Below are 24,329 nucleotides of genomic sequence, written 5' to 3'. Positions count from 1 at the left end.
TCAAGAACAGCTGCTCCCTCTGTTCTACACGTCAACTGACACAATACAGGAGGCCTCGCTGTGTACTTGAACGTCCTGACCGTTCTCCAGCCATCCACAAACACTGCCACAGTCACTGGGGAACAGGATACGCATGCACTCTGGAATGCCCACAGCTTCTTTTTTTCTCCTCACGAGCCAAACTCTTTTGTGCTCCCGCGGCGTTTTCGTGTTTTTTATCTGGTACGCGGCGTCCGCTGCCAGCCTTTTTCTCTTAATGCCATTTCAGGCAGCTTTCATTTCCTTCTGGCCCGCTGGAGAAAGAGCCAGAGTGGGAAAAAACAGTGTTCCTCTGGGTTTCTTCTGATGAATTCTGACCTACGCCAGCATCTCACACCACTTTCTCAATCGATCAGGGTGAAGATGAGCATCTACAGATAAATTAAGATCCTAAAGTCCACCTACAGCCTCTTTTTAAAGGGCCCATATCATGGAAAACCAAATTTGTGTTGCAGTGGAACAGCTCTGGAGTGATGGAGCTCCATCCAATACCCAAAGGTCCACAACTTTTTATGAATCTCAACTTATTATTGATGCAAAACTCATAGAAGTTAATGCTTACATTCAAAGTAAAGTATGTTTTTTTTTTCTTATATTACATTATATATACATAAAGTGCCATAATTTATAATAAACAGATAGATTAAGATCCTAACATCCACCTACTGCCTCATTTTAAAGGGCCCATATCATGGAAAACCTAATTTGTGTTGCTTTTTTCCAAATAAAGGAGGCTGAAGTTATATGTAAACATTATAACATGTCCCAGTCCATTTTGAATTTTGTGATGTCACAAAAACAACACATTTACATACGTCTGCCTATTTAGTCCATAGCAGTTTAGCACCACCCATTTACGATGAAGTCTTAAGACATGTTCCAGTGTCCACAGGACAGCCAATCAGAGAAGAGTCTATTTGCATATATCTTAAAGGCTCAGTAACTAAAACAGCGTGTTTAATGCTAAGAGAGTTATGTGAAATTCATTTTTTCCTATAAAACCACATAAACATCATAAGTGTACAGAATAAATGTATATATGGGCCCTTTAATTGAGCAGAAAATGTGATTTAGTTGCCTTGCAAGCCTTTTTAAAAGCAAATGTATTCATTTCATGAAATCACACATATAATACTCTGTGAGGAGTGTCGGTCCACTCCTTTTCAGGGTTATAGCAGCTGCTTCTAACCACTTTCTGTGTTTGTCATCAGTAACAGACACCAGCAATGCCTGCTGGCATGCTTTGGGAATAGTGCTGTGGCTCCCCACAGAGATGCGCTTTCTCTTTCTCACCCGCCCACGGTAACCTGAATCACCTCAGGGAGCCGTTTCTCGCTCAGCTACGTCCGGCAGGCGCTGGGGCTTGCAGGGCCGGTCAGTCGAGATGTCCCGAGTGTTTGCATTGGGCCACATGGGACAGCCAACACTGCTGGTCATCTGGTATCAATCTTAACTCCAGAGAGCTTTGAGAAAACAAAGTCTGCCCCTCAGGAATGGCGCAGTCTAAGCAAACATTCGCAGAGACAGTTTGTTTAGACACTCGGATCGTGGGTATTAGTTTTGGGAATTTCGTGAAGAGTTGTGATAAAACGGCTCAGAAATGCAAAACACAGTTACGCTCCAAAGAATGTTCTGTGCTGACGTATTTCACAAAGCAGTATTTTCCTAGCTAAACAGATCTACACAGATTTTTCAAAGTTGCTGCATAATTCAGTGACTGAGATGTAAACAGAGTCATTCAGAGTGGTTTAATGCGAAATGGTTCATTATAGGGCCTCAGATTTCTTTACAGTGGTGGAGATTGGACACAAATATCTGTCTACAGTATAAATATAGCCATCTTTATTTACTACCCAAAACCACCAGTGAACGTACATGTGTCTTCTGAGCTTTTATATGGAATGTTTGATGACAGTAATGTAGTGCAAAATCTGAAAAAGTAAGTTTTCTTTGCAAGTTTGCCCTGCATGCATCCCTTCATCATGATTTTTTTTAAAAGGAGTTGTAAGAAGTCTTAAAAATATTGTATAAAAACAATGTGTCAGACATCAGGCAGTGAACTCATAACCATTTCATGTAATAACTTTCTGTGAGGGAGCTTTTAGAGGAGACGTCTGGTTCCTATTATCACCAGCTGTGAACTATTCTGACTCCTCTGAGTTCCTCTAGAACGGAGCATTTCACACCAAACCACTCTGAATGACTCTGTTTACATCTTAACCATTTAATTATGCAGAAATTTTGAAGCCAAAGGACAACCCTGTTATTATTGGATAGGTCTCAGTTATGACTTAAGTTATGTAGTTTTATAGAGAAATTCTTTGTGGAATTTTGAAGTATTAATATATACATTTAATTAAGAAACTGGCATATAAATGAACATATACACCCTTCCTAGGAGCGTTTCTGTGTAGGGGGATAGTAAGAACTTACAAATATTTCTCCAAAAGTGTGTAGACACCATTTTTTTCCAAAATGAAGAGTATTAATAGTGTGTTTTCCCCCTCTTTACTGCAGTAACAGCCTCTACTCTTCTGGGAAGGCTTTACACTAGATCTTGGAACATTGCTGTGAGCATCTGACTGAGCTTTAGTGAGGTCAGGTACTGATCAGGTCAGTTTTGGATCACTTCAGCTCATCCCAAAGGTATTGGATGAAGCTCCATCCCTCCAGAGAAAGCAGTTCCCCTCCAGACCATGCTTGGCATCAGGCATGGGCTCATGTCCAGCTGCTCCAGCTCATCCCATTCTATTGGTCGGTGCCTTTTTAATCGAGATGATACAAACTGTGTGTACAGTTGAATGCCTGTGTCCATAGAGTAGCTCATTTCACTAATTAGAAGCACTGTCTGGATACTTTTGGACAAACATACTTAAGCTTAAACAAACAGCCAGAATAGATTTTCTAATCAAACTAATGTTAACCTGTGATTAAAGCACTGGCCAATAAATGGGACATCCTGAGGTCACTCAAGCATCAGCTAGATTAGTATAAAGACCCCCAGTATTGGGCTGTGGAGTTCCATCCAGTACCCAAAGGTCCAGAACTTTTTATGATTCACAAGTATTATTGATGCAAAACTCATAGGAATTAGGACAAGGGGCACCCAAACCTTTGCAGATCAGAGACATCCATATTAGTCTTATAGAAGATCATATTTGTTGCATATGTGAGCATGATAAAACCCAAATTACCACAAGAAATAAAATTCATAATAGAAGTTTGCCAATAAACTATTTGGTCTTCTCATTAGCTGTGTTTCCATTGTCCTCTGTAGTTGTAATAGTGGATGCGGCATCAGAACAGAACAGACTGCACTTGTTTTAAGTTGGCGTGACTTACGGCATGACTGAATCCCTTAATGTTAACAGTACCAGTGTTTACTGAGGCTGGCATAGCGCACTGTTTCGCAACTCCAGTTCTGGAGTAATCCTGCATGCTTTCCCTGTTGTTACGCACTCAGTTCATCTCATGAAGGGCTGAGCAATTAGCTGATGATTTGAGCCAGATGTTGGGAAAACACTGAAGTGAGCAACAGACCAAAAAGTCGAGCTCGGCGTGCTACATTCATCAGACTGTACTTATTTCTTTCAACAGCTGAACACTGAATCTGAACATGAACATCATCAAAAAGCATTTTCCAATTTACATCACTGACATTCAGTGAGAACAACAGTGTCTGCATATTCCAACCAATGAGTGTATATATATATATATATATATATATATATATATATATATGTGTGTGTGTGTGTGTGTGTGTGTACAGTTAATGGTTCAGGTGTTCCATGATTGTAGCCTCTCACTCTCGATAATACAATCATAGTTTCTTGTTACAATGGAGGCTCTTGAGGGAAACTGGAACTCCACCAAACTGTTGCTTTTGTCAGTTTGCTGCTCATTTTTTTATCCACAGGTCTACTGCCAGCACCGTCCACTGTAGGTGCTGAAAGTGTTACTTTAAAAGCTGTATGTCAATGAGAGACATACAGCTTCAGCCTGCATTACAACGGATATTTCAAAGGGTCAAGCTAAGAAGATGCACTAATTTGTCTTTGTTTTTTCACTCTAATGGTCATGAGAGGCCAAGTCTGTCACAATTGTGAAATTTTAGCTGAGGATGAATTGCCATATAAATGACTGCAATTGATAAATTCATTTTATTGTGTTCATTGCATGCAACTACTGAAGAACAAGACTAAAGTGGCCAAACTGTGTGACTAGCTATCATTATTATTAGTAATAGTAGTAGTAGTGGTAATACTATTACTATTACTTTCCACTTGCTATTATGGCCTTCCGCATTGCCCAGTGTAGTCTACCGAAGGTGCTGAAGGTATCGCTTCAAAAGCAGTTTAAAAGCTGAATTTGACTGACAGACAGGTGGTTTGAAGCGTCAAACTAGGAAAATGCACTAGTTTATTACATTAATGCATTTAGTGCACTAACTTTGTTCACTTTGACAGCCCTAATTTCAACACATCCTATTTATTCCAATTATTCTATTTATATGGGAAACACAGACAGACTTACAGGTTGCGTGTACTGCAGGTTGATAATATGCACTTCTCTGTTGTCCTTTGTGGAAAAGCTTGTCCAGCACCCTTCCATTAAGGCCTCCACAGTGATCGCATTTTGGGCCCCATAAATGCCATCTAGTTCACATATTGAATGGGTATCTGAAAGGAAAAAGAAGGACTATGTAATATTTCACAAAGATGGACAAAAACAGACAGAATTTAGGCTTTTAGCTGGCTGCTATTACTGTTTTTAGCTATGCTAATGCATTTTTAGCCACTTTAATAGAAAACAGCATGTCAGAAACTACACATACAAGTATGTTTGTGATTACTTAACAGAAATGGAAAAGAAACAGATGTAGCCTATGAACAGAAATGGAAAAAAAATGAGGAATTCCGTACTTTCCCAAGGTTGGAAGTGTCAGATGCTGAGCAAAGTCCACATGAGGCAAGAGGTAAACAGGTCATTAACAGCAGTCCACTCTCAGAAACAGAGAGTAGACACGAGGTCTGCTGATTTAATAGAAACCCAGGAAAAGTGTCTAATAAATAATCTCCAATAAATACAGCCCTCAGACTGTTAAGACGCAAGCGCCTCGCATTGTTTTGAAATCCGAGAGTCGTCAAAATCATTTATTTTCTTTATCTGTGTCTTTATTCGGTGCCCCCAGTGAACTATCCCTGCCAGTGGCCGATAAATATTACTCAGAAGTAAACCACGTCCTTCCTCAGGAAAACATGGGTCAGGTGTCATTTCCTAGCCAATCAGCAGTTGGGCTCAGTTCTTGGCCCTGGCCGACTGGTGGCTGGTTGAAAGATGGAGGATTTGATTGGCTAGTTATCCCTAACCCATGGCACCAGCGGGCAGGCGGTGTCATTGTTCTTGGTCTTGGCCTGGACCTGCTGCTGGCCAGCCTCAGACTGATGCTCAGACTGTTTGTCTCCCAGACACTGATTTATCTTATTTTTCTTTCTGTCTGTCTATAGATAGTCAAAACTCTCCTAACTTCTTCACTATAAAGGTTATGTCCCAATCCTGCCAAGATCATGACATTTTAGCTGATTTTAGCTGAATAATTGCAATTTACAATAAATATCAATTGTCTATTTCTATAATGAACAATGAAAATTGGGTGTAGAAAATTATAAAGCCACAAATAATGGGATAAAATAAACCACATCATGGAATGTGATGCCTTCTTGGTGGGATTTCCAGCACTGTGGGAACTGGTGACAGGTTGGAGAACAAGACGGTCAGTACTGCAAAAGAGGAGGTGCCCAAAACCCTCTTAGAACCCAAGCTGACCCATAAGCTCTATTATAGGGACGATACTGGGCCTCATCTTGAAGAATGGAGGACGCAATACAAAATGAAGTTATTATACACAGACACTGAGAGGGCAATCTGAGGGCAAAGTGGGGGCTCAAGCCTGCTTAAACCAGAGAAATCTGCAGCCTAACTTTATTCATAGGCTACATCTGTGTCTTGTTTTGTAGCCCCGCCACGTCGTCATGGTTTCCAACCTCATCCTGTTTACTTTGTGTATATATATGTCCTTTGCTTCTGTTTGTTCTTTTGCTTTATAGTTAGTCGGGTTTCCTTTGAGCATTGTGTTTTCAGGTCTTAAGTTCTTCCTCTCTCTCAACTCTCTACCCTCCTATGTGTTTTTAAGGTTTTACAAGCCCCAATGTTTAGACCTCTTCTTCTTTTTCTGCCTTGTCTTTGCCATATGAGTAGCATTATAGTGATAATAATTGGTGAACACTTAAATAAAAGAACTTGTTACACTGTGCTCATGCTGTCCAATTCTCCAGAGAGGAAGTTCTCCAGAGGGTTTCTGAGCCTTCAGGGAAGGCCTAAAAATTTTAGCTCATTTTTATTTAATTGAATCATCATGCTTGCTGTATTTAATCTCTGCAAGTATTGTAATAATACTCTTTCTTTGTTAGCTTTTGGTTAGAAACAAAAGGGGTCACTTCTTGAAATGCCCAATGAATAATTGTTATATTCTGATGTACAATAGGTCCAACTTCATGAAAGTTCTAGATAGGTCATTGACTGTGAATATGAGCTACAGTTTAACCAATTTTCGGTTAGTTGCTAGGAATGGGAAACAGTGGCAGCAGCTCTACGCCAGGACTCCTTACTCAAACTGATGAATAAAGGCTCCTTTTAAAATCTGGCCTGGGACAGATGAAAATTAGCCTATTTGGCTAACCCTGGCTCATTTACAGATCTGTTACTACTGTTTATTAATGGTCACTGTCCCTGATTAAACAATTAAGAATACGTTAAAAAGCACAAATATGTGTTAAAGACTGTTTTAAGCTTTGAATTAAAACATATAGAATGTATTTTACAAGCTTTAATTGTTTGTGTTTAATCTAGAACAGCCAGAAATTGCATGTGAACCATTGTTAGCTTAGTGCTAACATACTATAAGAAATCTCATAGCAAAAATACCTCTAGTGATTATGGTTTACCAGTGCATATCTCTGGGTAATAAGCAGCACATAAGGAGGAAATAGATCTACATATCCTGCTAATGCTATTTGAGTAATCTAAGATAAAGTAATGTGTACATCAAAACTCCCATGCAAGCTCTTGGGAGTGAATAAGCAGGATGTAGGAGGCTGCTAGCCATGCAGTAGCTTGGGACGAATGCTTGCATACCGCGCTGTTTCCTGAAACACGGCTACAGACACTTTTTACATTTCCATTTCCATTTATGGCATTTATCCAGAGCGACATGCTTTTTTCAAATATATCTTGTAGGTAAGAAGTCAGTCGAGAAGCAAACGCGTGCTGAATCACTTCCACGAGTCATGGACTAATTAAGCGCAAAAGTCACGCTAAGCTCTAAGTCAGAAGTTTGCGAGCTCTGGCAGAAGTTCACTCTCTCCCCAGCTTCCACAAGCAGAGCAGAGAAGGATGAGGCAACAGGAAGCAGCCGTGTTTGAACGGACAACAGGAAACGCTATGTTTAGAAGGACGGCCTGATGATGGCGGTGGTCCTGGCAGTAGCTCGGCCATGACGCACTCGCTCGCTCCGCGGGCGGCACACTAACTGTGATTTATCCCCAGCTGAGCGCTTTATATGTCCTTATAAAATCAGCTCGTATCCTGAAGACAGGAAACAGCTTTCACGTCAAGCCGCAATGCTCACAAACTCAGAAGTGAGCTTTAGTTCCCCTGTAAAGGTCTCCAGGTAGCAGTGGGAGGTTTGCTGAAAAGAGGAGCCCTATGGCGTCACTCTCAACACAAAATGAGCCAGGCAAGTCATTCAGAGTGGTTTAATGTCAGAATTGTTCACAGTGGTGGTGATAGGAACCAGACGTCCACCCCCTAAAAGCTCCCTCACTACATGAAATGGTTATGAATACGCTGCCTAATGCCTGAGACATTGGTTAATGATAGATTTGAGATAAAGTTTTGGCCTCAAACACATTTTTAACCCTTTTAACAGTGGAGGGGTGCACACAGGGCACTGTGAGCCAAAATAGTCCTCAAAAAAACATATTATTGGGGTTAACTAAAAAAGTCCTTTACTATAGCCTGATTAATTCAAGAAAGGATATAGAAAGGGTGAAAAATGGCCATATAAAACTAAATATGAATTATTCACACATCAAACCACACAAATGTTATAAGTGGACCTTTTATTTTTATTATTTGACTGTAACCTGTTTTATTACAATGGAATGCAGTAATTTCAACTCTCCATTTCACAGCAGTGGAATGGAACTGACCACACTGTACGTTTGCGTGGGTGTACTCGTTCAGCGTTTAGCGATCCCTTCATGACTCACTCACTTTGTTCACCCCTTTGGCCGCAATAGAGACTCCCTTATGAGTGTGTGTTTTGGCTCGGATGAAGGTCTTGGGGTCAAACAGGAAAATGAGACACACTCACGCACACGCGCACACGTTCCGAAAAAAAAAGCAGGCCGGCGAAAAAGGCCCTGTAATGTGTGTATGATGTATGGAGACAGCTATGTTTTTATCTCTCCTCTGACAGTGAAAAATAGAGCAGTGCGTCCGAGACCGAGTGGAAGCGGTCAGCGGCTCTTTGCATGGGAAAGAATCGTTGAGGCTACTGATAAAGTAGATAGAGCGCAGCTAGCAGGGCTTATAGCTCATTTAACACAGAACCGTTTAGTGAGAGCGTTTAGTGACATCGGCATTTCCTGGGTCGGCTTCACCGGTCAGCGCAAACACAACTGAAGTCCTCAGTGGCTGATTGCGGTGACTGATAGATGCGACAGAGCCGAAATCTCTGTGAAATTCCTCCACAGGGTGAGATAAGTCTGTCGGAGCTGAGGGGTGGGTGATATAAATGGACTTTAATATGACAATATTGTCTAAAAGTGGGACAATCACGATATCACAGCCAAATTAATATCACTACGCCTACTAATTATGGGTCATTCTACAGAAACGTCCACTTTTTTATCTTTCCATACGAGTCACTGGTGTTACTGATCGTCATTGGTGTTACACATAAGAAAGGTAACACAAGACTTTACATCTACAAGGTGGACTGACAAGGTAGGAGTGTCTAATAGAGTGGACAGTGAGGGACACAGTGTTTAAAAACTCCAGCAGCAGTGCTGAGAATGATCCACTACTCAAATAGTACCTGCTCTGTGAGGGTCCATGGGGGTGCTGACCACTGAAGAACAGGGTAAAAGAGGGCTAACAAAGTATGCAGAGAAACAGATGGACTACAGTCTGTAACTGTAGAACTACAAAGTGCACCTATATAGTAAGTGGAGCTGATAAAATGGACAATGAGCGTAGAAACAAGGAGGTGGTCATAATGTTATGCCTGATCGATATATATATATACATATATATATATATATATATATATATATATATATATAGACCATGAGGAATTCATAATGGGCTTACTTTCCATACATGGACTGTATGGACTGGGGAGTGAACTGAAACATTTATATGTTGACTCAGTTCAACAAATTCTTATTAATAATAAATAATAAATTCACTCTTTGTTTTCATGGTGCTGGCCCTTTAAAGAGTCCCTCGTTTTTTGCAATGCTAATCATGATTAAAGCACCTGTCAGCTGCGTGTGGCAGATGCTTTTTTGGAAAAAAAAGTGCTACATTAGCAGTTCCACTGACATCAACGCTCTGAGTATGTTGACCATCCTGTTAGTCCACTCTCCTGGGGCAGCCATGGCAGCTCCTGATTAGGGCTTTAAGGCGGCACCATATTAATAATTTCACGCTCGCCAGACAGAGATCGGAGCACATATGGTGAAACTGTGAGGCACGCTGTGACACTGTAGACGAATACGCTGCTCTGTAGTCACACATCCTACAGCCTAAAACAGAAACGCTTTGAACGAAAAACTTTGTTACACAGAATCACTTCTTGTTTTGAGAGTGTCGTCAGGACATTGCAGAGGTCAGCATAAAAGAAGGAAAAAATTACTAAGCCCATCTGAATCTCAAAGAACTTCCAGTTACAAGGTAATGTTTTCACAAAAGTGTCCTGAACTGGCAGCAAAGGACTACATCCTGGAAGCGGTGACTTCCTTTATTGAGTCTCCTCAGAAAGTCCGAGGTTGCTGACCACTCCTTAAGCTGAACGGCTGCCCAAGCTGGTCAGCTATTGTTTCCTCTTCATGAATAACGCTATTGGCGGCACACTGATAAAAGGCTTAGCGAAGTCACACAGGTTCACAGCAATCGTCTTTAAAGAGCGGTTTGGTTACACTAATGTTGCTAAAAATGAATGAAACCATATAGACAGCAGTTAGCATTGTGCTAGTGACATCATCCTTTTTGGGTACTACTATCTTACACTGAGTTTAGGGAAGTGCATGAATACTTGGTGAACTGCTTGAAGTGCCAGTAAACAAATCTAAAATCTATTGATTACCGAAACTGAGGTTATACTTATATTAAGTGTCTCTAATAACTGAGTAGTTACATGTGAACCACATATGCAACAACAATGTAGCTACTAATGATTTAGTCACTGTTACAGATGGATTACAGCAGTACATCTTATGTAATTACACATATATAAACTTGTAATTACACATATAAACACATAATTACATATGTGTATCTTAATAGTTGTAACAGCCTTTTCTCTCTTATGTTCTTATGTAATTACACAAGGGTAATAACATACATGTAATTACATTTGTAATCACACGGTCAAAAAATAAACTTGTGTAATTTCATGAAGCAAAACTGAAGTTGATATGCATGTGTAATTACATGGGCTGCTTCTTTAATCCATCTGTAACACTGGCTAAATCATCAGTGATTACAGTGTTGTTGCATAGGTTATTCATGTGTAACTACACAGTTATTAGAGACACTTAATATAAAGTGGGACCGAAACTGAACTTCAGTACGCACTCAATAACAACAGAAAAGGTTCTGTTACATTTAATTTCACAATTTTTTAAGCTTTTGTAATAATTTAATAATGCGAGGCAATAATGACTGTGTAGGGAAAGACGACTGTCAGAACCAGAGGACTAATTTAACAGCTTGCTAAATAAAGTTAAGTATTAAAAGTTGTAAAATTAGAAAATATAATATTTCATAATTTCTCAAAAGCATTTAAAGCTTAATTCCACTATAACCACAACTTTTTTTTTTTGGAATATGTAAAGTATGTGGGTGGGGCTTTTAGAACTCCAATTTGAAGTTACTCCAGTACGGTGCACTATTAGCATGAAAGTCACTCTAATGTGCACACCAGCAGGATCTAACAACAGCCACAAACCCACACCAGCAGGATCTAACAACAGCATCGAACTCATACCAGCAGGATCTAACAACAGCATCGAACCCACACCAGCAGGATCTAACAACAGCCACAAACCCACACCAGCAGGATCTAACAACAGCATCGAACTCATACCAGCAGGATCTAACAACAGCATCGAACCCACACCAGCAGGATCTAACAACAGCCATAAACCCACACCAGCAGGATCTAACAACAATCACGAACCCACACCGACGCTCTTTGTTTAAGTGAACTTTTTTACCTTTTCCTTTACTTAAGATGTTGAGTTACTCAGAAATATTTATGTAATTCCCTTTAAAGAATTTAATTAAATCAGTTCATGCTGATAAGAGACCTGTTTAATCTTTGGCTTTTTTCAGCCAACTTTTTTCACTTTCGGCTGAAAACTTAAAGTGTCACTTTTTACTGGGTACTTTTCATCAGAGAACGACAGAGAAAACAAGCTAACAATTTGAGGGGCTATCCCAGCGGTCCCTGGGCAGAAGGGACATGGGGAAAACATACAAACTCCACACAGAAAGGACCCTGGTCATCCAGCCGGGTAATCGAACCCAGCCTCTTCTTGCTGTGAGGTGACAGTATGACCTACTGCGCCACTGTGTCATCTGTGTACCAAGTAGCTGTATATGTTCAAATATATTCTTTTTTCTTGCCGCTAAATTGGTACGCTAATATTTTTTAAAGTCTCTTAACCAGTGATCTCACCTAAAAGAATGAGCCTCTGGCTTTACGTTAATTTCCACCAACATACTTTTTTGCCTAGGCCGTGGTTAACCGGATATGCGTTCATCATCAACCTGATGCACATGAATGCAAATAGCTAACACAATTTTAGCCACATTATCATGTTTAGTTCATCATCTTCTGCAAATGAATACAAACTATGCCCTGCTGAAAAAGGACCATAAGAAGCCATTAGTATTGAAACCTACTGGTCAGCTGTTAAACCACTAGGTAAATCACTTTACATTGTGATTTCAACCCATTAAAAAGCCAAAACAATTACAAAACCATGAAGAACCAAAAGAAATGCTTAATGTTTTCTATGGGTTTTTTCAGCAGGATGAGTTCAGCAATCCACTGAAAATATGCTAAAAGTGCTAACAGTGCTAGACCTTGAGCCATTTTCTTTAGATTTACAGCAAGAAATTTTAGAAAGCACATTGTTTTCCCTTCCCATGATAGACCTATACATAAAATATTACAAACACATGCAGGGAAGTTTCCAAACTATCTATTTGGTACATTCATCAATTTGCATAGCATAGCTTGCGTCCATAAGTCATGCGCAACGTTCTGGTTTATTAAAGATAAGCCTCATTAGTTATGCATCATCAGGCTGGAGTGATGAGTAAATTATGTGAGCTGGTCTAGGAATGAATGTTCGCTAACCCCACTGCACTTCTTTTCTCTTTCTTTCACTCCATCTTCCTTTAACTCTGCTCATCCCCCCCCTGTAATTTGTATGCTTTTACATACATACAATTCCACTGATTTTACAAAATTACAGCATAATTCAGTGGCTGAGATGTAAACCTAGTCATTCAGAGTGGTTTGGTGTGAAATGGTTGACTGTAGAGACTCAGATGCCTTTACAGTGGTGGTGATACCAGGGGTCGCCATGACTACAACACAAATATAGACAATTTGTGTACTGTCAAAGTTTCAAAACATATAGTTCAGTTCATACAGTCCATAGATAGAAACCAAAAAGGCCATTATGAATTCATTGTCTTTGTGACGTCACAAAAAACCAACACATTTACATGTATCCGACTATTCAGCCAACAGTAGTTTGCCCCCGCCCACTTGCAGTGAAGTTATAAGGAGTGTTTCAGCTTGGCTTGCTGTTTAAATGACGATACAGGGCAGCCAATCAGAATGGAGCTTATTTACATATATCAGTTGTAACAAAAACGGACGTGTTTACTACTAAGGATGTTTGGAATTTTCATTCATTAAATAATTCATTGAATGACTGCATAATTACATCAATAACTGATTAGACTCCAAATGGTTAAAAGTGAACTCCACCAATTTTTACAATTTCTATATGGTTAAATGGTTATGATGTAAACAAAGTCATTCAGAGTGGTTTGGGGTAAAATGCTCTGTTCTAGAGAAACTTACATTGTTTAAGGACAATTTTGAGGAGATTTTGACCTAAAATATAAATATAAATTTATTATATATATATATATAATATATATATGTGTAGGTTCACTGGTGGTTTTGATAGTAAAAAAAATGTCTATATTTGTGTTGTAGTCATGGCGACCCCTGGTTCCTATCACCACCACTGTAAAGAAGTCTGAACCATTTCACACCAAACCACTCTGAATCACTCTGTTTACACCTCAACCACTGAAATCTGCAGAAATAATTGGAATTCCCCTTTAATGTTCCTGACAGAGTTACGTTTCAAGGCGTTAGGGGGGTCAGTGGGAGGAGGGAGTAGGGGTGAGTGAAGGAGGCCGGCCTGAGCTCCACACACACCTATTGTCCCAAAGCTTCCGTGGCTGCCGACTGAGGCCTAACCATCCACAGGAAGACAAACAAGTTCTTATCAGCGGCCTGCAGAGGCCTGCGCTGTCCCCTGGCCTCTAACCTCTACTGCTGCCTCTACACCGCCTGATCAAAAACGTCTGCAGCACCTAAGATCGTCTATGTCATGTTTTAAGACTAGACAGTAAGAGTGTAAGAACATATAAATCCTAAGGTGGTGATTCATCTGCATTGATTTTGGAATGTTAGTAAAGCAATGAGCCATTTGAGGCTGTGTGTTATAGTGATTTTACCTAATGTGAGTAAAACTACTATAACAGCTTTGAGTGGATTATTGCTTTTATAAAAAATAAACCAATTAAATTTATTAGTAATAATAATCACCCTGAACAACACAATAGAGTAGCCATACATAATTCGTAACTGACATGTGAGGTCATATGCTTGTATCACCTTTGAACGTGGCTCAGCCAATCAGATTTAAGAACCGGTCAGCACATTACTTTCACCATTAATGTATCATTCCATTGCTAAGAAGTAATAATAGTCACTTTAGCCTGACCTACTGTTAACCACACTTTATTACAAGCAGGTCAAATAAAATTCAGTAGTTGTTTACATTATGTATTCACTAATTTTTAACTAAAGTAAAACATCTTAGCCATCTGATCTGAAATAATGTGTAATGTTTTTCAATGTGTAGATTCCAGTAGTGTGCAAATAGTTCCTCCAGTCAAATCAGCACAATTATTATCATTTTAAATACCAATTTGTACTGAAAGAATCAAAAATCAAAGATTCAGTTCATGGTGAAATATGGAATTTTGATTCTTTCAGTGCTTATTGTTCAGAATTGTGTAAGAACTGAAATAGAATCACTCTGAGGTCAGAGATTTACATCCTCATTCCAAAGTAAATGTACTTGAAGCTGAAATGGTATAATTGAATTAAATGGTTTTATGAAATTTTATCATGCATTGATTCATTTCCTTAAGAATCATAATCAAATTGAATCATTGTGAGGTCAGAGACTAGAAGTACTACAAATTATTCAGTAACTACTATGAATTATTCAATAACTACTGAACTACATTACATTACAACAACATTCTCCTAAAACTAGTATACATTATTTAATATCTACTATTAATTATTCAGTGTCAACTATGAATTATTCAGTACCTACTATGAATTATTCAGTACCTACTATGAATTATTTAGTACATACTATGAATTATTCAGTACCTACCATGAATTACTGAATAACTACTGAACTACACTACATCACAACTACATACAACTACACTCCTCTGTAACTCGTATACATTAATGAATAACTACTATGATTTATTTAGTATCTACTATGAATTCAGTACCTACTATGAACTATTCAGTATCTATCATGAATTATTTAATAGCAACTTTGAATTTTTCAACAACTACTGTAAATTATTCAGCATCTACTATGAAACTAATGTGGAGGTTCTGTAGTTATGAGTGTGAGGTACTCAAATGTGGATCCACATACAGACCCTCAGAGTTTAAGGGGTTAATCGGCCCTTCCTGAGCTGAAGTGGGTGTGTTAGAGCAGGAAAAATACTGTAGGGTCAGGAGATCCTCTGATCTATGTCCTGATCAGAGAAACGGTCAGTTTAAATACAGATTAAACCACGTCAGTTTTCTCCAGACCACTCCCCCCACCCCACCACCCCAACCAAAGCAGTCTGATGGTTCAGTCCAGACGGCTGGAGACAGGCCGGGTCTCAAAGCGTCTGTTTAAACCTCCGGGAGCCGACTCGCCGCCGACACACAGCGGAAATAAACAGCGCGACGGCTCCACTCCAAAACACTCTACACACACACACACACACGCGCATACAGTCCAACACATACCGAAAAAAAATTGTTGACATACAGACCTGTGTAAAAGTCAGACACCACCTTTCATGTATTTAATTTTCAGTCAAAACAGCCACTGAGTTTGAGTTACTTATTTCGGAGCCTCAGAAAAAAAAAGCAAACTTATATTTAACAGAAATAAAGTCTGGGCTATTCCACTGTTTACCTTTATTATAGCTTCCATTCTTTTCCCTTCTTTGATTTCAGTTTTTAAAGAAACATACAGGAATGTTTTTTCACACATTCAAGATCGATCTTGGAACTAATGCTTCATCCTTTCAGACCCACAGCGCTGAGTTGTCTTCTCATGGCGGAAGGAGGAACAGAAACACCTGTGAATGTTTTCAGATCTGAAGCAGCCTGATTTTCAACAGGAGCGTTTTAGGGCCACTGTTAAAAAAATATAAAAATTATAGACTTCGAGAATAAAGTTACAATATTCTGAGAATAAAGTCATATTTTTCAGACAAAAATCATAATATTTTGATTTAAAAAGTCACAGTATTTAGAAGATAAAATCATAATATTTCGATAGTAAAGTTGTAATATTTTGAGAATAGAATCGTAATATTTTGAGAAACAAGTTGTAATATTTCAAGAAAAAAGTTGTGAAGTTACAAGAATAAACTCGCCAAAATTTCGAAAAGAGTCTATTTTTTTTTCACCAGTGGCCCTAAAACGCCATCATAATTTTCTCCTCTCTCTCAAAGATGAAAGCTTTAAGTGCTGTTTATCTGACAGGGGCAGTTTTGATGTCTACCAGGTCTTCCAGGTGGTTGTTAGGAGCCCCATTTTCTCTGTAGCTTTTAATCATTTTTTGAACTCCAGTTTTGGAAACTCACTTATTTTCCTTTGACTTTCTCCTTCTTTATTCAAGTGGATTATTTTATATCTAATCTTCTCAGAAATATTTATAACTTGTGCCTAATGGCCATTTTGTAGTCTCTGACTCCAGCACAGTGATCTGGATATATAGACAAACTATATATCTATATAATCACACACTGGGGCCCTCATTAAATCAGAGCAAGATCAGTTTGTCGGATTTCCAGTGTCCAGGTGCTCCTCAAGGCCATGCTGATTTCTGTTTTTTCACACCAATGACATCACCATCCGTGTTTGTGCTGAGAAAGCAGAGCATGCTGCTGTTCAGTTGGACTTTTTTTTTGTAAATCGGCATTGAAGCTAAAGTGACATTTCCTGCACAAAACACATGCTGCGTCTGCTGGGACAGCTTAATACTTTTGTTTTTTCCCCTTTTTTTCTGTTTCATGACTAAAGAGTAGGTAAATATACCTTCAGAGAGATGGATTAGACCTGATTTCAGGGTAAATTGCAGTGTTTTACTATTAAAAAACATCTTTCATCTAGACTTAGCATAATCCAGGTCTGGGAAACTGGCCTTATATATGTTTAAAAGTAACAAAACATACACAATTAAAGTTAAATTCTCTAAATATTAAGACTACCTTGTAATTAAGGCATAGTTTCATGAAGTCATAATTCCTGCATTGCTTGTAGTTTGCATTTATTTCATTTTTTTATGTAATATTTTATTTCATTACACTATATTTTATTTTATACATGTTAAACTCTGCAAAAACTGTAGTAATTCATTTATTTGATTGTTTAGTTTTGGTTGAAAACAAAAGGGTTACATTCTTGAACCATCCAACAGAAGATTATCCAATCAGGATTGTTTTCTCTGTGGAACCAAGGTAGATACAGCCAAGCAAGCTCTCCCATTGGTTAGGACTTCAGGAGCTGAACTGAAGGCCTTACAGGTTATATAAACTACCATAATAACTAGAAAGTGGCAGAAGAATCAAGTAGTCATGTTTTGGGACTAATCCTCACTCTAGTCCATCTTGAAGTTCTAGATACATCACTGTCTATGAACATGAGCCATAGTCTAAGCAGTGTTTCGGTTGGTTGTTAGGAATGGAAAACAGAGGCTGCAGCTCTACACCAGCACTCTTTACTGAATGTCTTTAACAAGCTTCAAATGTCTGCATTTAAGCTGGAAGGGCTATAAAATGTTCATGATGTGAATCACTGTTAGCTTGGCGCTAACATACTACTATAATTCTATAGGGGTGCTAACAGAAATTAGCATTGTCATACAGTTTTGACATATATGGCCCAAATCTAACTGAAGGCATATTTATAGAGTTTACATTGTTACAGTGAGTTCATTTAATGTTTATGTACTGTTTTCTATTGTTTTTATTAATGGCATATTTATTATTTCTATTATTTAATGTATTGTGTTTATATATTGTCTTGTTTTAATACCTTTGTAAAGCAATTTGTGCTAAAATGTACTATATAAATAAAGTATATCATCATTATTTTCATTATTATAATGATGTGTAAATGTGTTTACTTTAAAATACAAACAATCCTATAGAAATAAAGTTAAGAATAAGGCCGAGTTTTGTATTTCTGCGCACGTCGTTCTCGTCCTTCTAGCGTGCGGCGAGCTTTTTAAAATGATGACAGATCAGCAGAAGCTGTGGAACAACAGCGCGAACAGAACTCCAGCTATTTACAAATGAATTAGCGAGTGATGAGCTGTTCCTGACGTGAGGCGCAGAGAGCCCATCTATCTTCCCTGCATTAATTAGCACCACAGCTCACGGAGGAAAAGATTCATTTAGCAGGGGCTGTTAGCCCAGTCCGCCAAGCAGATGGAAACAGCCTGAGTCTCTGCGCTCGCCGGCCACTCCCAATCATTCAAATCTGATGTACCTTCACGCAACATATGTTTCATACAGAATCAACACAGTCTACCACTGCCATACCGCCAGACCGCCAATGACTCTGACTTACAGCAAGATTTATGCGTATGCGAGCCCAGAATGATTCCAGCGAGAAATGATGTGTGCGATTTGTGGTGGGTTTTATAAAATGCAGAGTTATGCTAACACAGTTTAGCCTGAAAGCTCTTGTCCAAGTAGTTTTAAAGTGTTAGTTTGGCTAAAAATCTCATTTTTTACAGTTTGTCTTCCTTACCTCAGGCGTATCTGATAAGCTAAGACCTGTCTGGCGTCTGAATTTTCTTATTTAGCACTGCAGCTACGAGGCTAATGTAGCTAACAAGAAATGGGATTTTCTATAGATGAATTAGCATGGTGCAAACCATGTGGCGTTGTTCAGTAATCTGAAATGTACTTGCTTATGTGGTTTCTGACACTGTATAGCACATTGTTATCTATGAATATAGACAAAAAAGTACATTAGCATAGCTAACAGCAGCCATCGCAAAGCCTGGATTCTGTCTGTACCTTTATATGAGTCAATTTTAGTTCATTTTATCTGATTCCATAGCTTTTTCAAGCTTGTTATGGCACACAAACATACATGTCCATGTTGAGGAACGAGAAAAGCGCATACTGAACCAAAGGTGGTCACAAACACTCCTAAAAATGATACGGTTTTCCTCTAAATTAACCAGCTAAGTCATAAATATGTCAACTACTTTCAGAAAATGTTCATTGGAAAAACGAAAAGCACTGGTTTGGAAAAAAAAAAAAGCTGGGTGTCCCCAAACTTTTGACAGGCAGCGTTCATCTCCATGATGTGGAGAGTGGATAATGACCACGGGGCCCAGATTGAGCTCAGCCGGTCAGCGATAAGGCAGCCTCATGCCAGGCCTTATCAGCGCAGGCGGCGGCCGCTGGCACGGTCAGTACGAGCTGTGGGCTGGTGACAGCGGATTGGAGAGTTATCGCGGCCGGCCGCTAATGAGCCATTCAGGCTCAAGCAACTGCCGGCTGGCCGGGGGGTCTGGAGACACTACCCCAGGGAGAAAAAGAGAGAAAGAGAGAGAGAGAGAGAAAGAGAAATAAGCAATACAGCCAGCCTCGGCCCAAAGCTTTCACGTCATTCTTTTTCACATGTTTATTTTTTTTCCAGGAACTGGTTCAGATGGCGGCCAGACGGCTCCCCCAGCGCGCCCCCCACACAGCCCATTGTTAAGGTGAATATGATCTTCAAGCTTTCACACTAATTACATAGATTTAATAAAGCAAATGCTGAAGAGACTCTCCTGCTGAGATCATTAGCAGAGCAGTAATGAAATTAGTAAAATATTTAGCAGTAAAGTACACTGTCATGTGGTTTTTAAAGACTTTTGCCTTTTCCCCTTGATATTAGCATAAACTGGGCATAGACTGGCCACAATCATATGTTCAGGAGGTAATGTTATCTACCTTGCTAATATCTAGGCACCAGTTTTGCTGTTCTAGCTAAAGATTAGCTAACTGCTGCCTTCAAGTCCTCTCTGAAATGTCAGATTTACCAGATGAATGTCATATTTACCAGTGGGAAACTTAGATTTTTCGATGAGCCCTGAGTTTCCGAGTCTGGGGCGTGTCAACAAAATAGCAATGATAGCTGCTGATAAACTGGCTGTATTTCAGTTTTTCATCAGCCACAACCTTAACACTGTGGGCTAAAACCATCCACACCTGGAAATACAGATATAAGCACATTACGTGATACATATAATGACAAAAATTACTCTGCTTATTCGCATCTTCTGCTCTTCGGTTTGTTGCAGTAACGCAAAATATAGTGACTCTTATTAATGACAAAAGCCAACCAAAAACATTATTTCCAGTGTATCTTATTTCCAACCCAAACCACTTGAACACAAATCAATACGACTTCGAAGGTCATAAGTAGGAAATTCCACAATCATATGTTCAGGAGGTAATGTTAGCTACCTTGCTAATATCTTGGCACCAGTTTTGCTGTTCTAACTACAGATTAGCTAACTTATGCTGCTTTAAAGTCCTGTCTGAAATGTCGGATTTACCAGATGAATGCATATGTCGTACTTAGAACTTCTGAGGAGGACCTGAAGACAGCATTAGCTCACTTTGTGGATCTAAGTAGCTTGGCTAGCTACCTAGCAAGCCAGATATTACAGCTAAATAGTGTTTTTCTGGTTTGAATGTCTGTAAAATATTGTTTTGTTCATCTAAACAACAATTTTGCTTTATAATGTTATATTTAAAGTATTTTCAAGCACTTGTTGAAACGTCTTGCTTTGCATCTATGCTATGTCTTACTTCTATATTTCTCTATAGATATCAGCAGTGGCTCTTGTTTCTGTCAGTGTCTTCCCTCCTGAAAAAAACATTAAAAGTGTCTGCTGGTTCCTGATGGTGTCTAATAGTCAGTAATGGTATTCTGTGTTTTCCCAATGGGTTGGTCTCACAGTGTAAAGGACTCTCTCATGTTTTTTTAGCAGGGTGGACAGCAAAGCACTTTTGTAAGCCACTGTTGATAAGTAACTTTGCAGGAGAGGGAAAAAACCCTCTTATCTTTCAATGTAAGTTAATGTAAAGAGATTTTATTCCAAGTGATTTTTGAGCATTTCCATTGGTCCATTCATCATGAAATGTTCACACAATGTAAAGTTGGTGTGTTGAAATGACATAAATAAAAATCAACAAAAATGGAGATACATGGTTTTCTTTGGACAGCGACAAAATGTTTTAGGTTGAACCGACAAACCACGTTTCACTAGATCAAGGGTCATTTTGTCATTTGGCTGTTTTGTCCTTGCAATAAAAATCAAACCCTTTTGAGAGCCACAACATTTTATGACCATTTCACCATCTTGGCTATTAATACGTCTCAGTATGTATGTACTTTGCTCTGCTTTAAGCTTTAGTTCAGCTATAGCCGCTTTTCTCACATCTCCAGCAGGAAACTTTTCCACAAAAGTAGTACAGTTTCTTGAAAATTCGCTCAACGTTGGCATTTTATGAGGCTGTAGTCGCTTCTCATTCACCAGCTTCTTGTTCGAATTTTCCCGTTCCACCTTAAATGATTCCTGAGGCGCAAAAATGTAACCGCTGCACCATTTAAGGTAGGACCGGAAAATATGAACAAGAAGCTGACTTCAGCTGAGTTTTTATTGTTTGACAGTTTCTCACTGCAGATTAAACGTATCAGGAAACCAGCTGGAGTGATTATAAATGCAAATAAGTCTGGTCGTCTCCAAATTATCAATGTTCATCTTAAATCTTTCTCTTTGTCTTTTTGTTAGCTATTAGGTAGGTGAGGCTGTTGCCTGATAAGGGAGATAAGGGAGGCATGTTGGTCATTTAAATTGCTCTCTGCAGTTCTTTTACATCTCCAAAACAATTTGAAAACATCTTCTGCAAGAGCAACTTTCTGCCATGACGTTGTTTGTTTCCATGTGTTTATTTATCCCCGTAGTTTGAAGGGTCATGCGTTTGATAAGAGGATGAGATAGTGATCTTTTTCATGAGAATGGAATTTACACTGAGAATTCACACCACTTATCTGTGGTCAGACTGATATAATGCCTGTCATATCTGACGTTTCATGAAGGTAAATAAGGAGTTTTCTACTGATCTGATTCTGCATCGATGTAGAATTCTTGCAAAACAGCTCTCTCCAAACACCTGGATTAAAAACACGGCAGATGTTGTATGCTAATGTGAGTTTAGTGGAAGAAAACATTCTCAAGCCGAGGCAGTTTAAGACAGAGGGCCTATAATAAGAGTCCTAATTAAAATAAGACAGTGTTTATGATTAGGGGTAAAGTAGAGAGAGAATTAAAGCGCGAGTGTCTGCGAGCGGCTCCTTTGATCTTTCTCTCTCCGCTTAAGTACGAGTGTCTTGTTAACACGTTACATCAGGGGAAATTACACTCAAGTGGAAAATTCCTCCAAGTAGCAATGCGAACAAAGAATGGAGCATTAATTCCTCCCACTTTCATATTTGTAGAATGATACATTCTTTTAACTCCATATTGTGGGACTGTAAATAGTAGATAATGAATAACTCATAATAGATGCTGAATAATTCATAGTGGATACTGAAAAAGTCAAAGTAGTTATAAAATAATTTACAATGTGGAAGTCATAGTGGACACTAATTAATTCATCATAATTACTGAATAATTCATCATAATTACTGAATAATTCATAGTGGATACTGAACAATTCATCATAGTTACTGAATAATTCATAGTGGATACTGAACAATTCATCATAGTTACTGAATAATCCATAGTGGATACTGATTACTTCATTCTAATTACTGAATAATTCATAGTAGTTACTGTATAATTCATCATAGATACTGCATAATTCATCATAATTACTTAATAATTCATAGTGGGTACTGAATAATTCATGGTGAATACTAAATAATTCATAGTGGATGTTGAATAATCCATAGTGAACACTGAATAATTCATCAAAGTTACTGAACAATACATCAAAATTCATAAATAATTCATAGTAGTTACTGAATAATTGATAGTGGTTCACGTATGATGCTTATGTGATCTTAATCATTTTTATAATGAATTTTATAATAAGTAATGATCCTGTGCCCCAAGACTAACATACATGTTCTGATTGGCTGCCCTGTAAGGTTCCTCATTCAAAATGCCCTTTATAATGTCAATGCGAGTGGGCGGAGCTAAGCTTCTCTAGAATGAACTTGCAAATGTAGGTAAATATGATACCACAAAGACACTGAATTCAAAGCAGCTTCGTTTATATATATATATATATTGTATGTATTAATGCGTATAATTTGTGTTTCAACAATGTTGACATCCCATTTCAAACTCTAATCCCTCTCTCAGTGAGGCAAATTCAGCTTTCCATGATTTGGGTCCTTTAAAGGGTTAATCACATCTGCACCTACAGCAGAAAATATTCCGTCAACCTGCACAGAAACTTCTCAGCCTGCTAGCGAGAAAAACACTGCAAAGTGGCACTGAGGACCAGGAGGAAATAATGCATAAACAGAGTCAGCTGAACGGCTCAGAAAGCAGAAAGGAGGAGGAAAAAAGAGAATGGCGGTGGAGGAGGCGGCGGGCTGGGGGGGGAGAGGGATTGTTAATTGCGATTTTGAGATAGAAATCGGTCTCCAGTCGCGTCACTGGGTCTCCCTGCCACCCTGTCTGGCTCATTTCATTGCGGGGAAGTGCCTTATTTGTCCTCTACACGCCATATTTAACACAGGGGGGATTTTTTTCCCTCTTCCAGCCGCTGCTTTTTGTTTTTTCTCTTTTTTTTCCCTCTTTTTTTCCCTATCTGAAGAAATGTCCGTCATCCCTCAGGCTCTTTATTTCCCTCAGGGTCTTTATTTCCCTCTCTATTTCCACTCTATCGCTCCTTCTCTCTTGGCAGGGCTCCTTCAGAGCGGTAAGCTGGTGCCATAGCCGGGCTGGTGGGTTTCAGTCGTTATGTAATAGCCCCCCTCTCGGCCTTTTCCTCAGGATATCAGTCCCTGTGGTTTCCCTCCAGGCTCAGCTACAGGCCCCCGACTGCTAGCTTTACCTCCGTCTCTCTCTATCTATCTCACTCACTCACATAGACTCACTCTCTGCATCTCTCTGGCTGCCTTTCTCGCTCAGGGTGGCCGATGTGATGATACATTGTTATTATTGTGATAAATTATGGCACGGTATTCTTTTCCGAGTATATGATGGGGGCGATCAGAACACTAAGCAACTGCATGGGTCATAAAAATACAGATTTAGACCAATTACAGAGAGTCT

The 24,329-nt window shown here is 39.0% G+C and overlaps 1 protein-coding gene across 2 annotated transcripts in view; it reads right to left on the bottom strand.

Moving 5' to 3' along the window:
• The window catches only part of eng (endoglin), a 77,194-nt gene that overhangs the window by 43,267 nt on the left and 9,598 nt on the right, over window positions 1–24,329 (bottom strand). For both annotated transcript variants that reach the window (XR_005007764.1, XM_036580660.1), the window contains exon 3: window positions 4,573–4,718. Coding sequence is in view for 1 of the 2 variants with exons in the window: in XM_036580660.1 (XP_036436553.1) it covers window positions 4,573–4,718 (146 nt within the window). In the remaining variant the exon portion in view is untranslated. The remainder of the gene's footprint in view (window positions 1–4,572; window positions 4,719–24,329) is intronic.

Source organism: Colossoma macropomum, unplaced genomic scaffold (genome assembly GCF_904425465.1).
Source record: "Colossoma macropomum unplaced genomic scaffold, Colossoma_macropomum, whole genome shotgun sequence".
NCBI lineage: Eukaryota > Metazoa > Chordata > Actinopteri > Characiformes > Serrasalmidae > Colossoma > Colossoma macropomum.
This window is presented reverse-complemented; position numbering and strand designations above follow the sequence as displayed.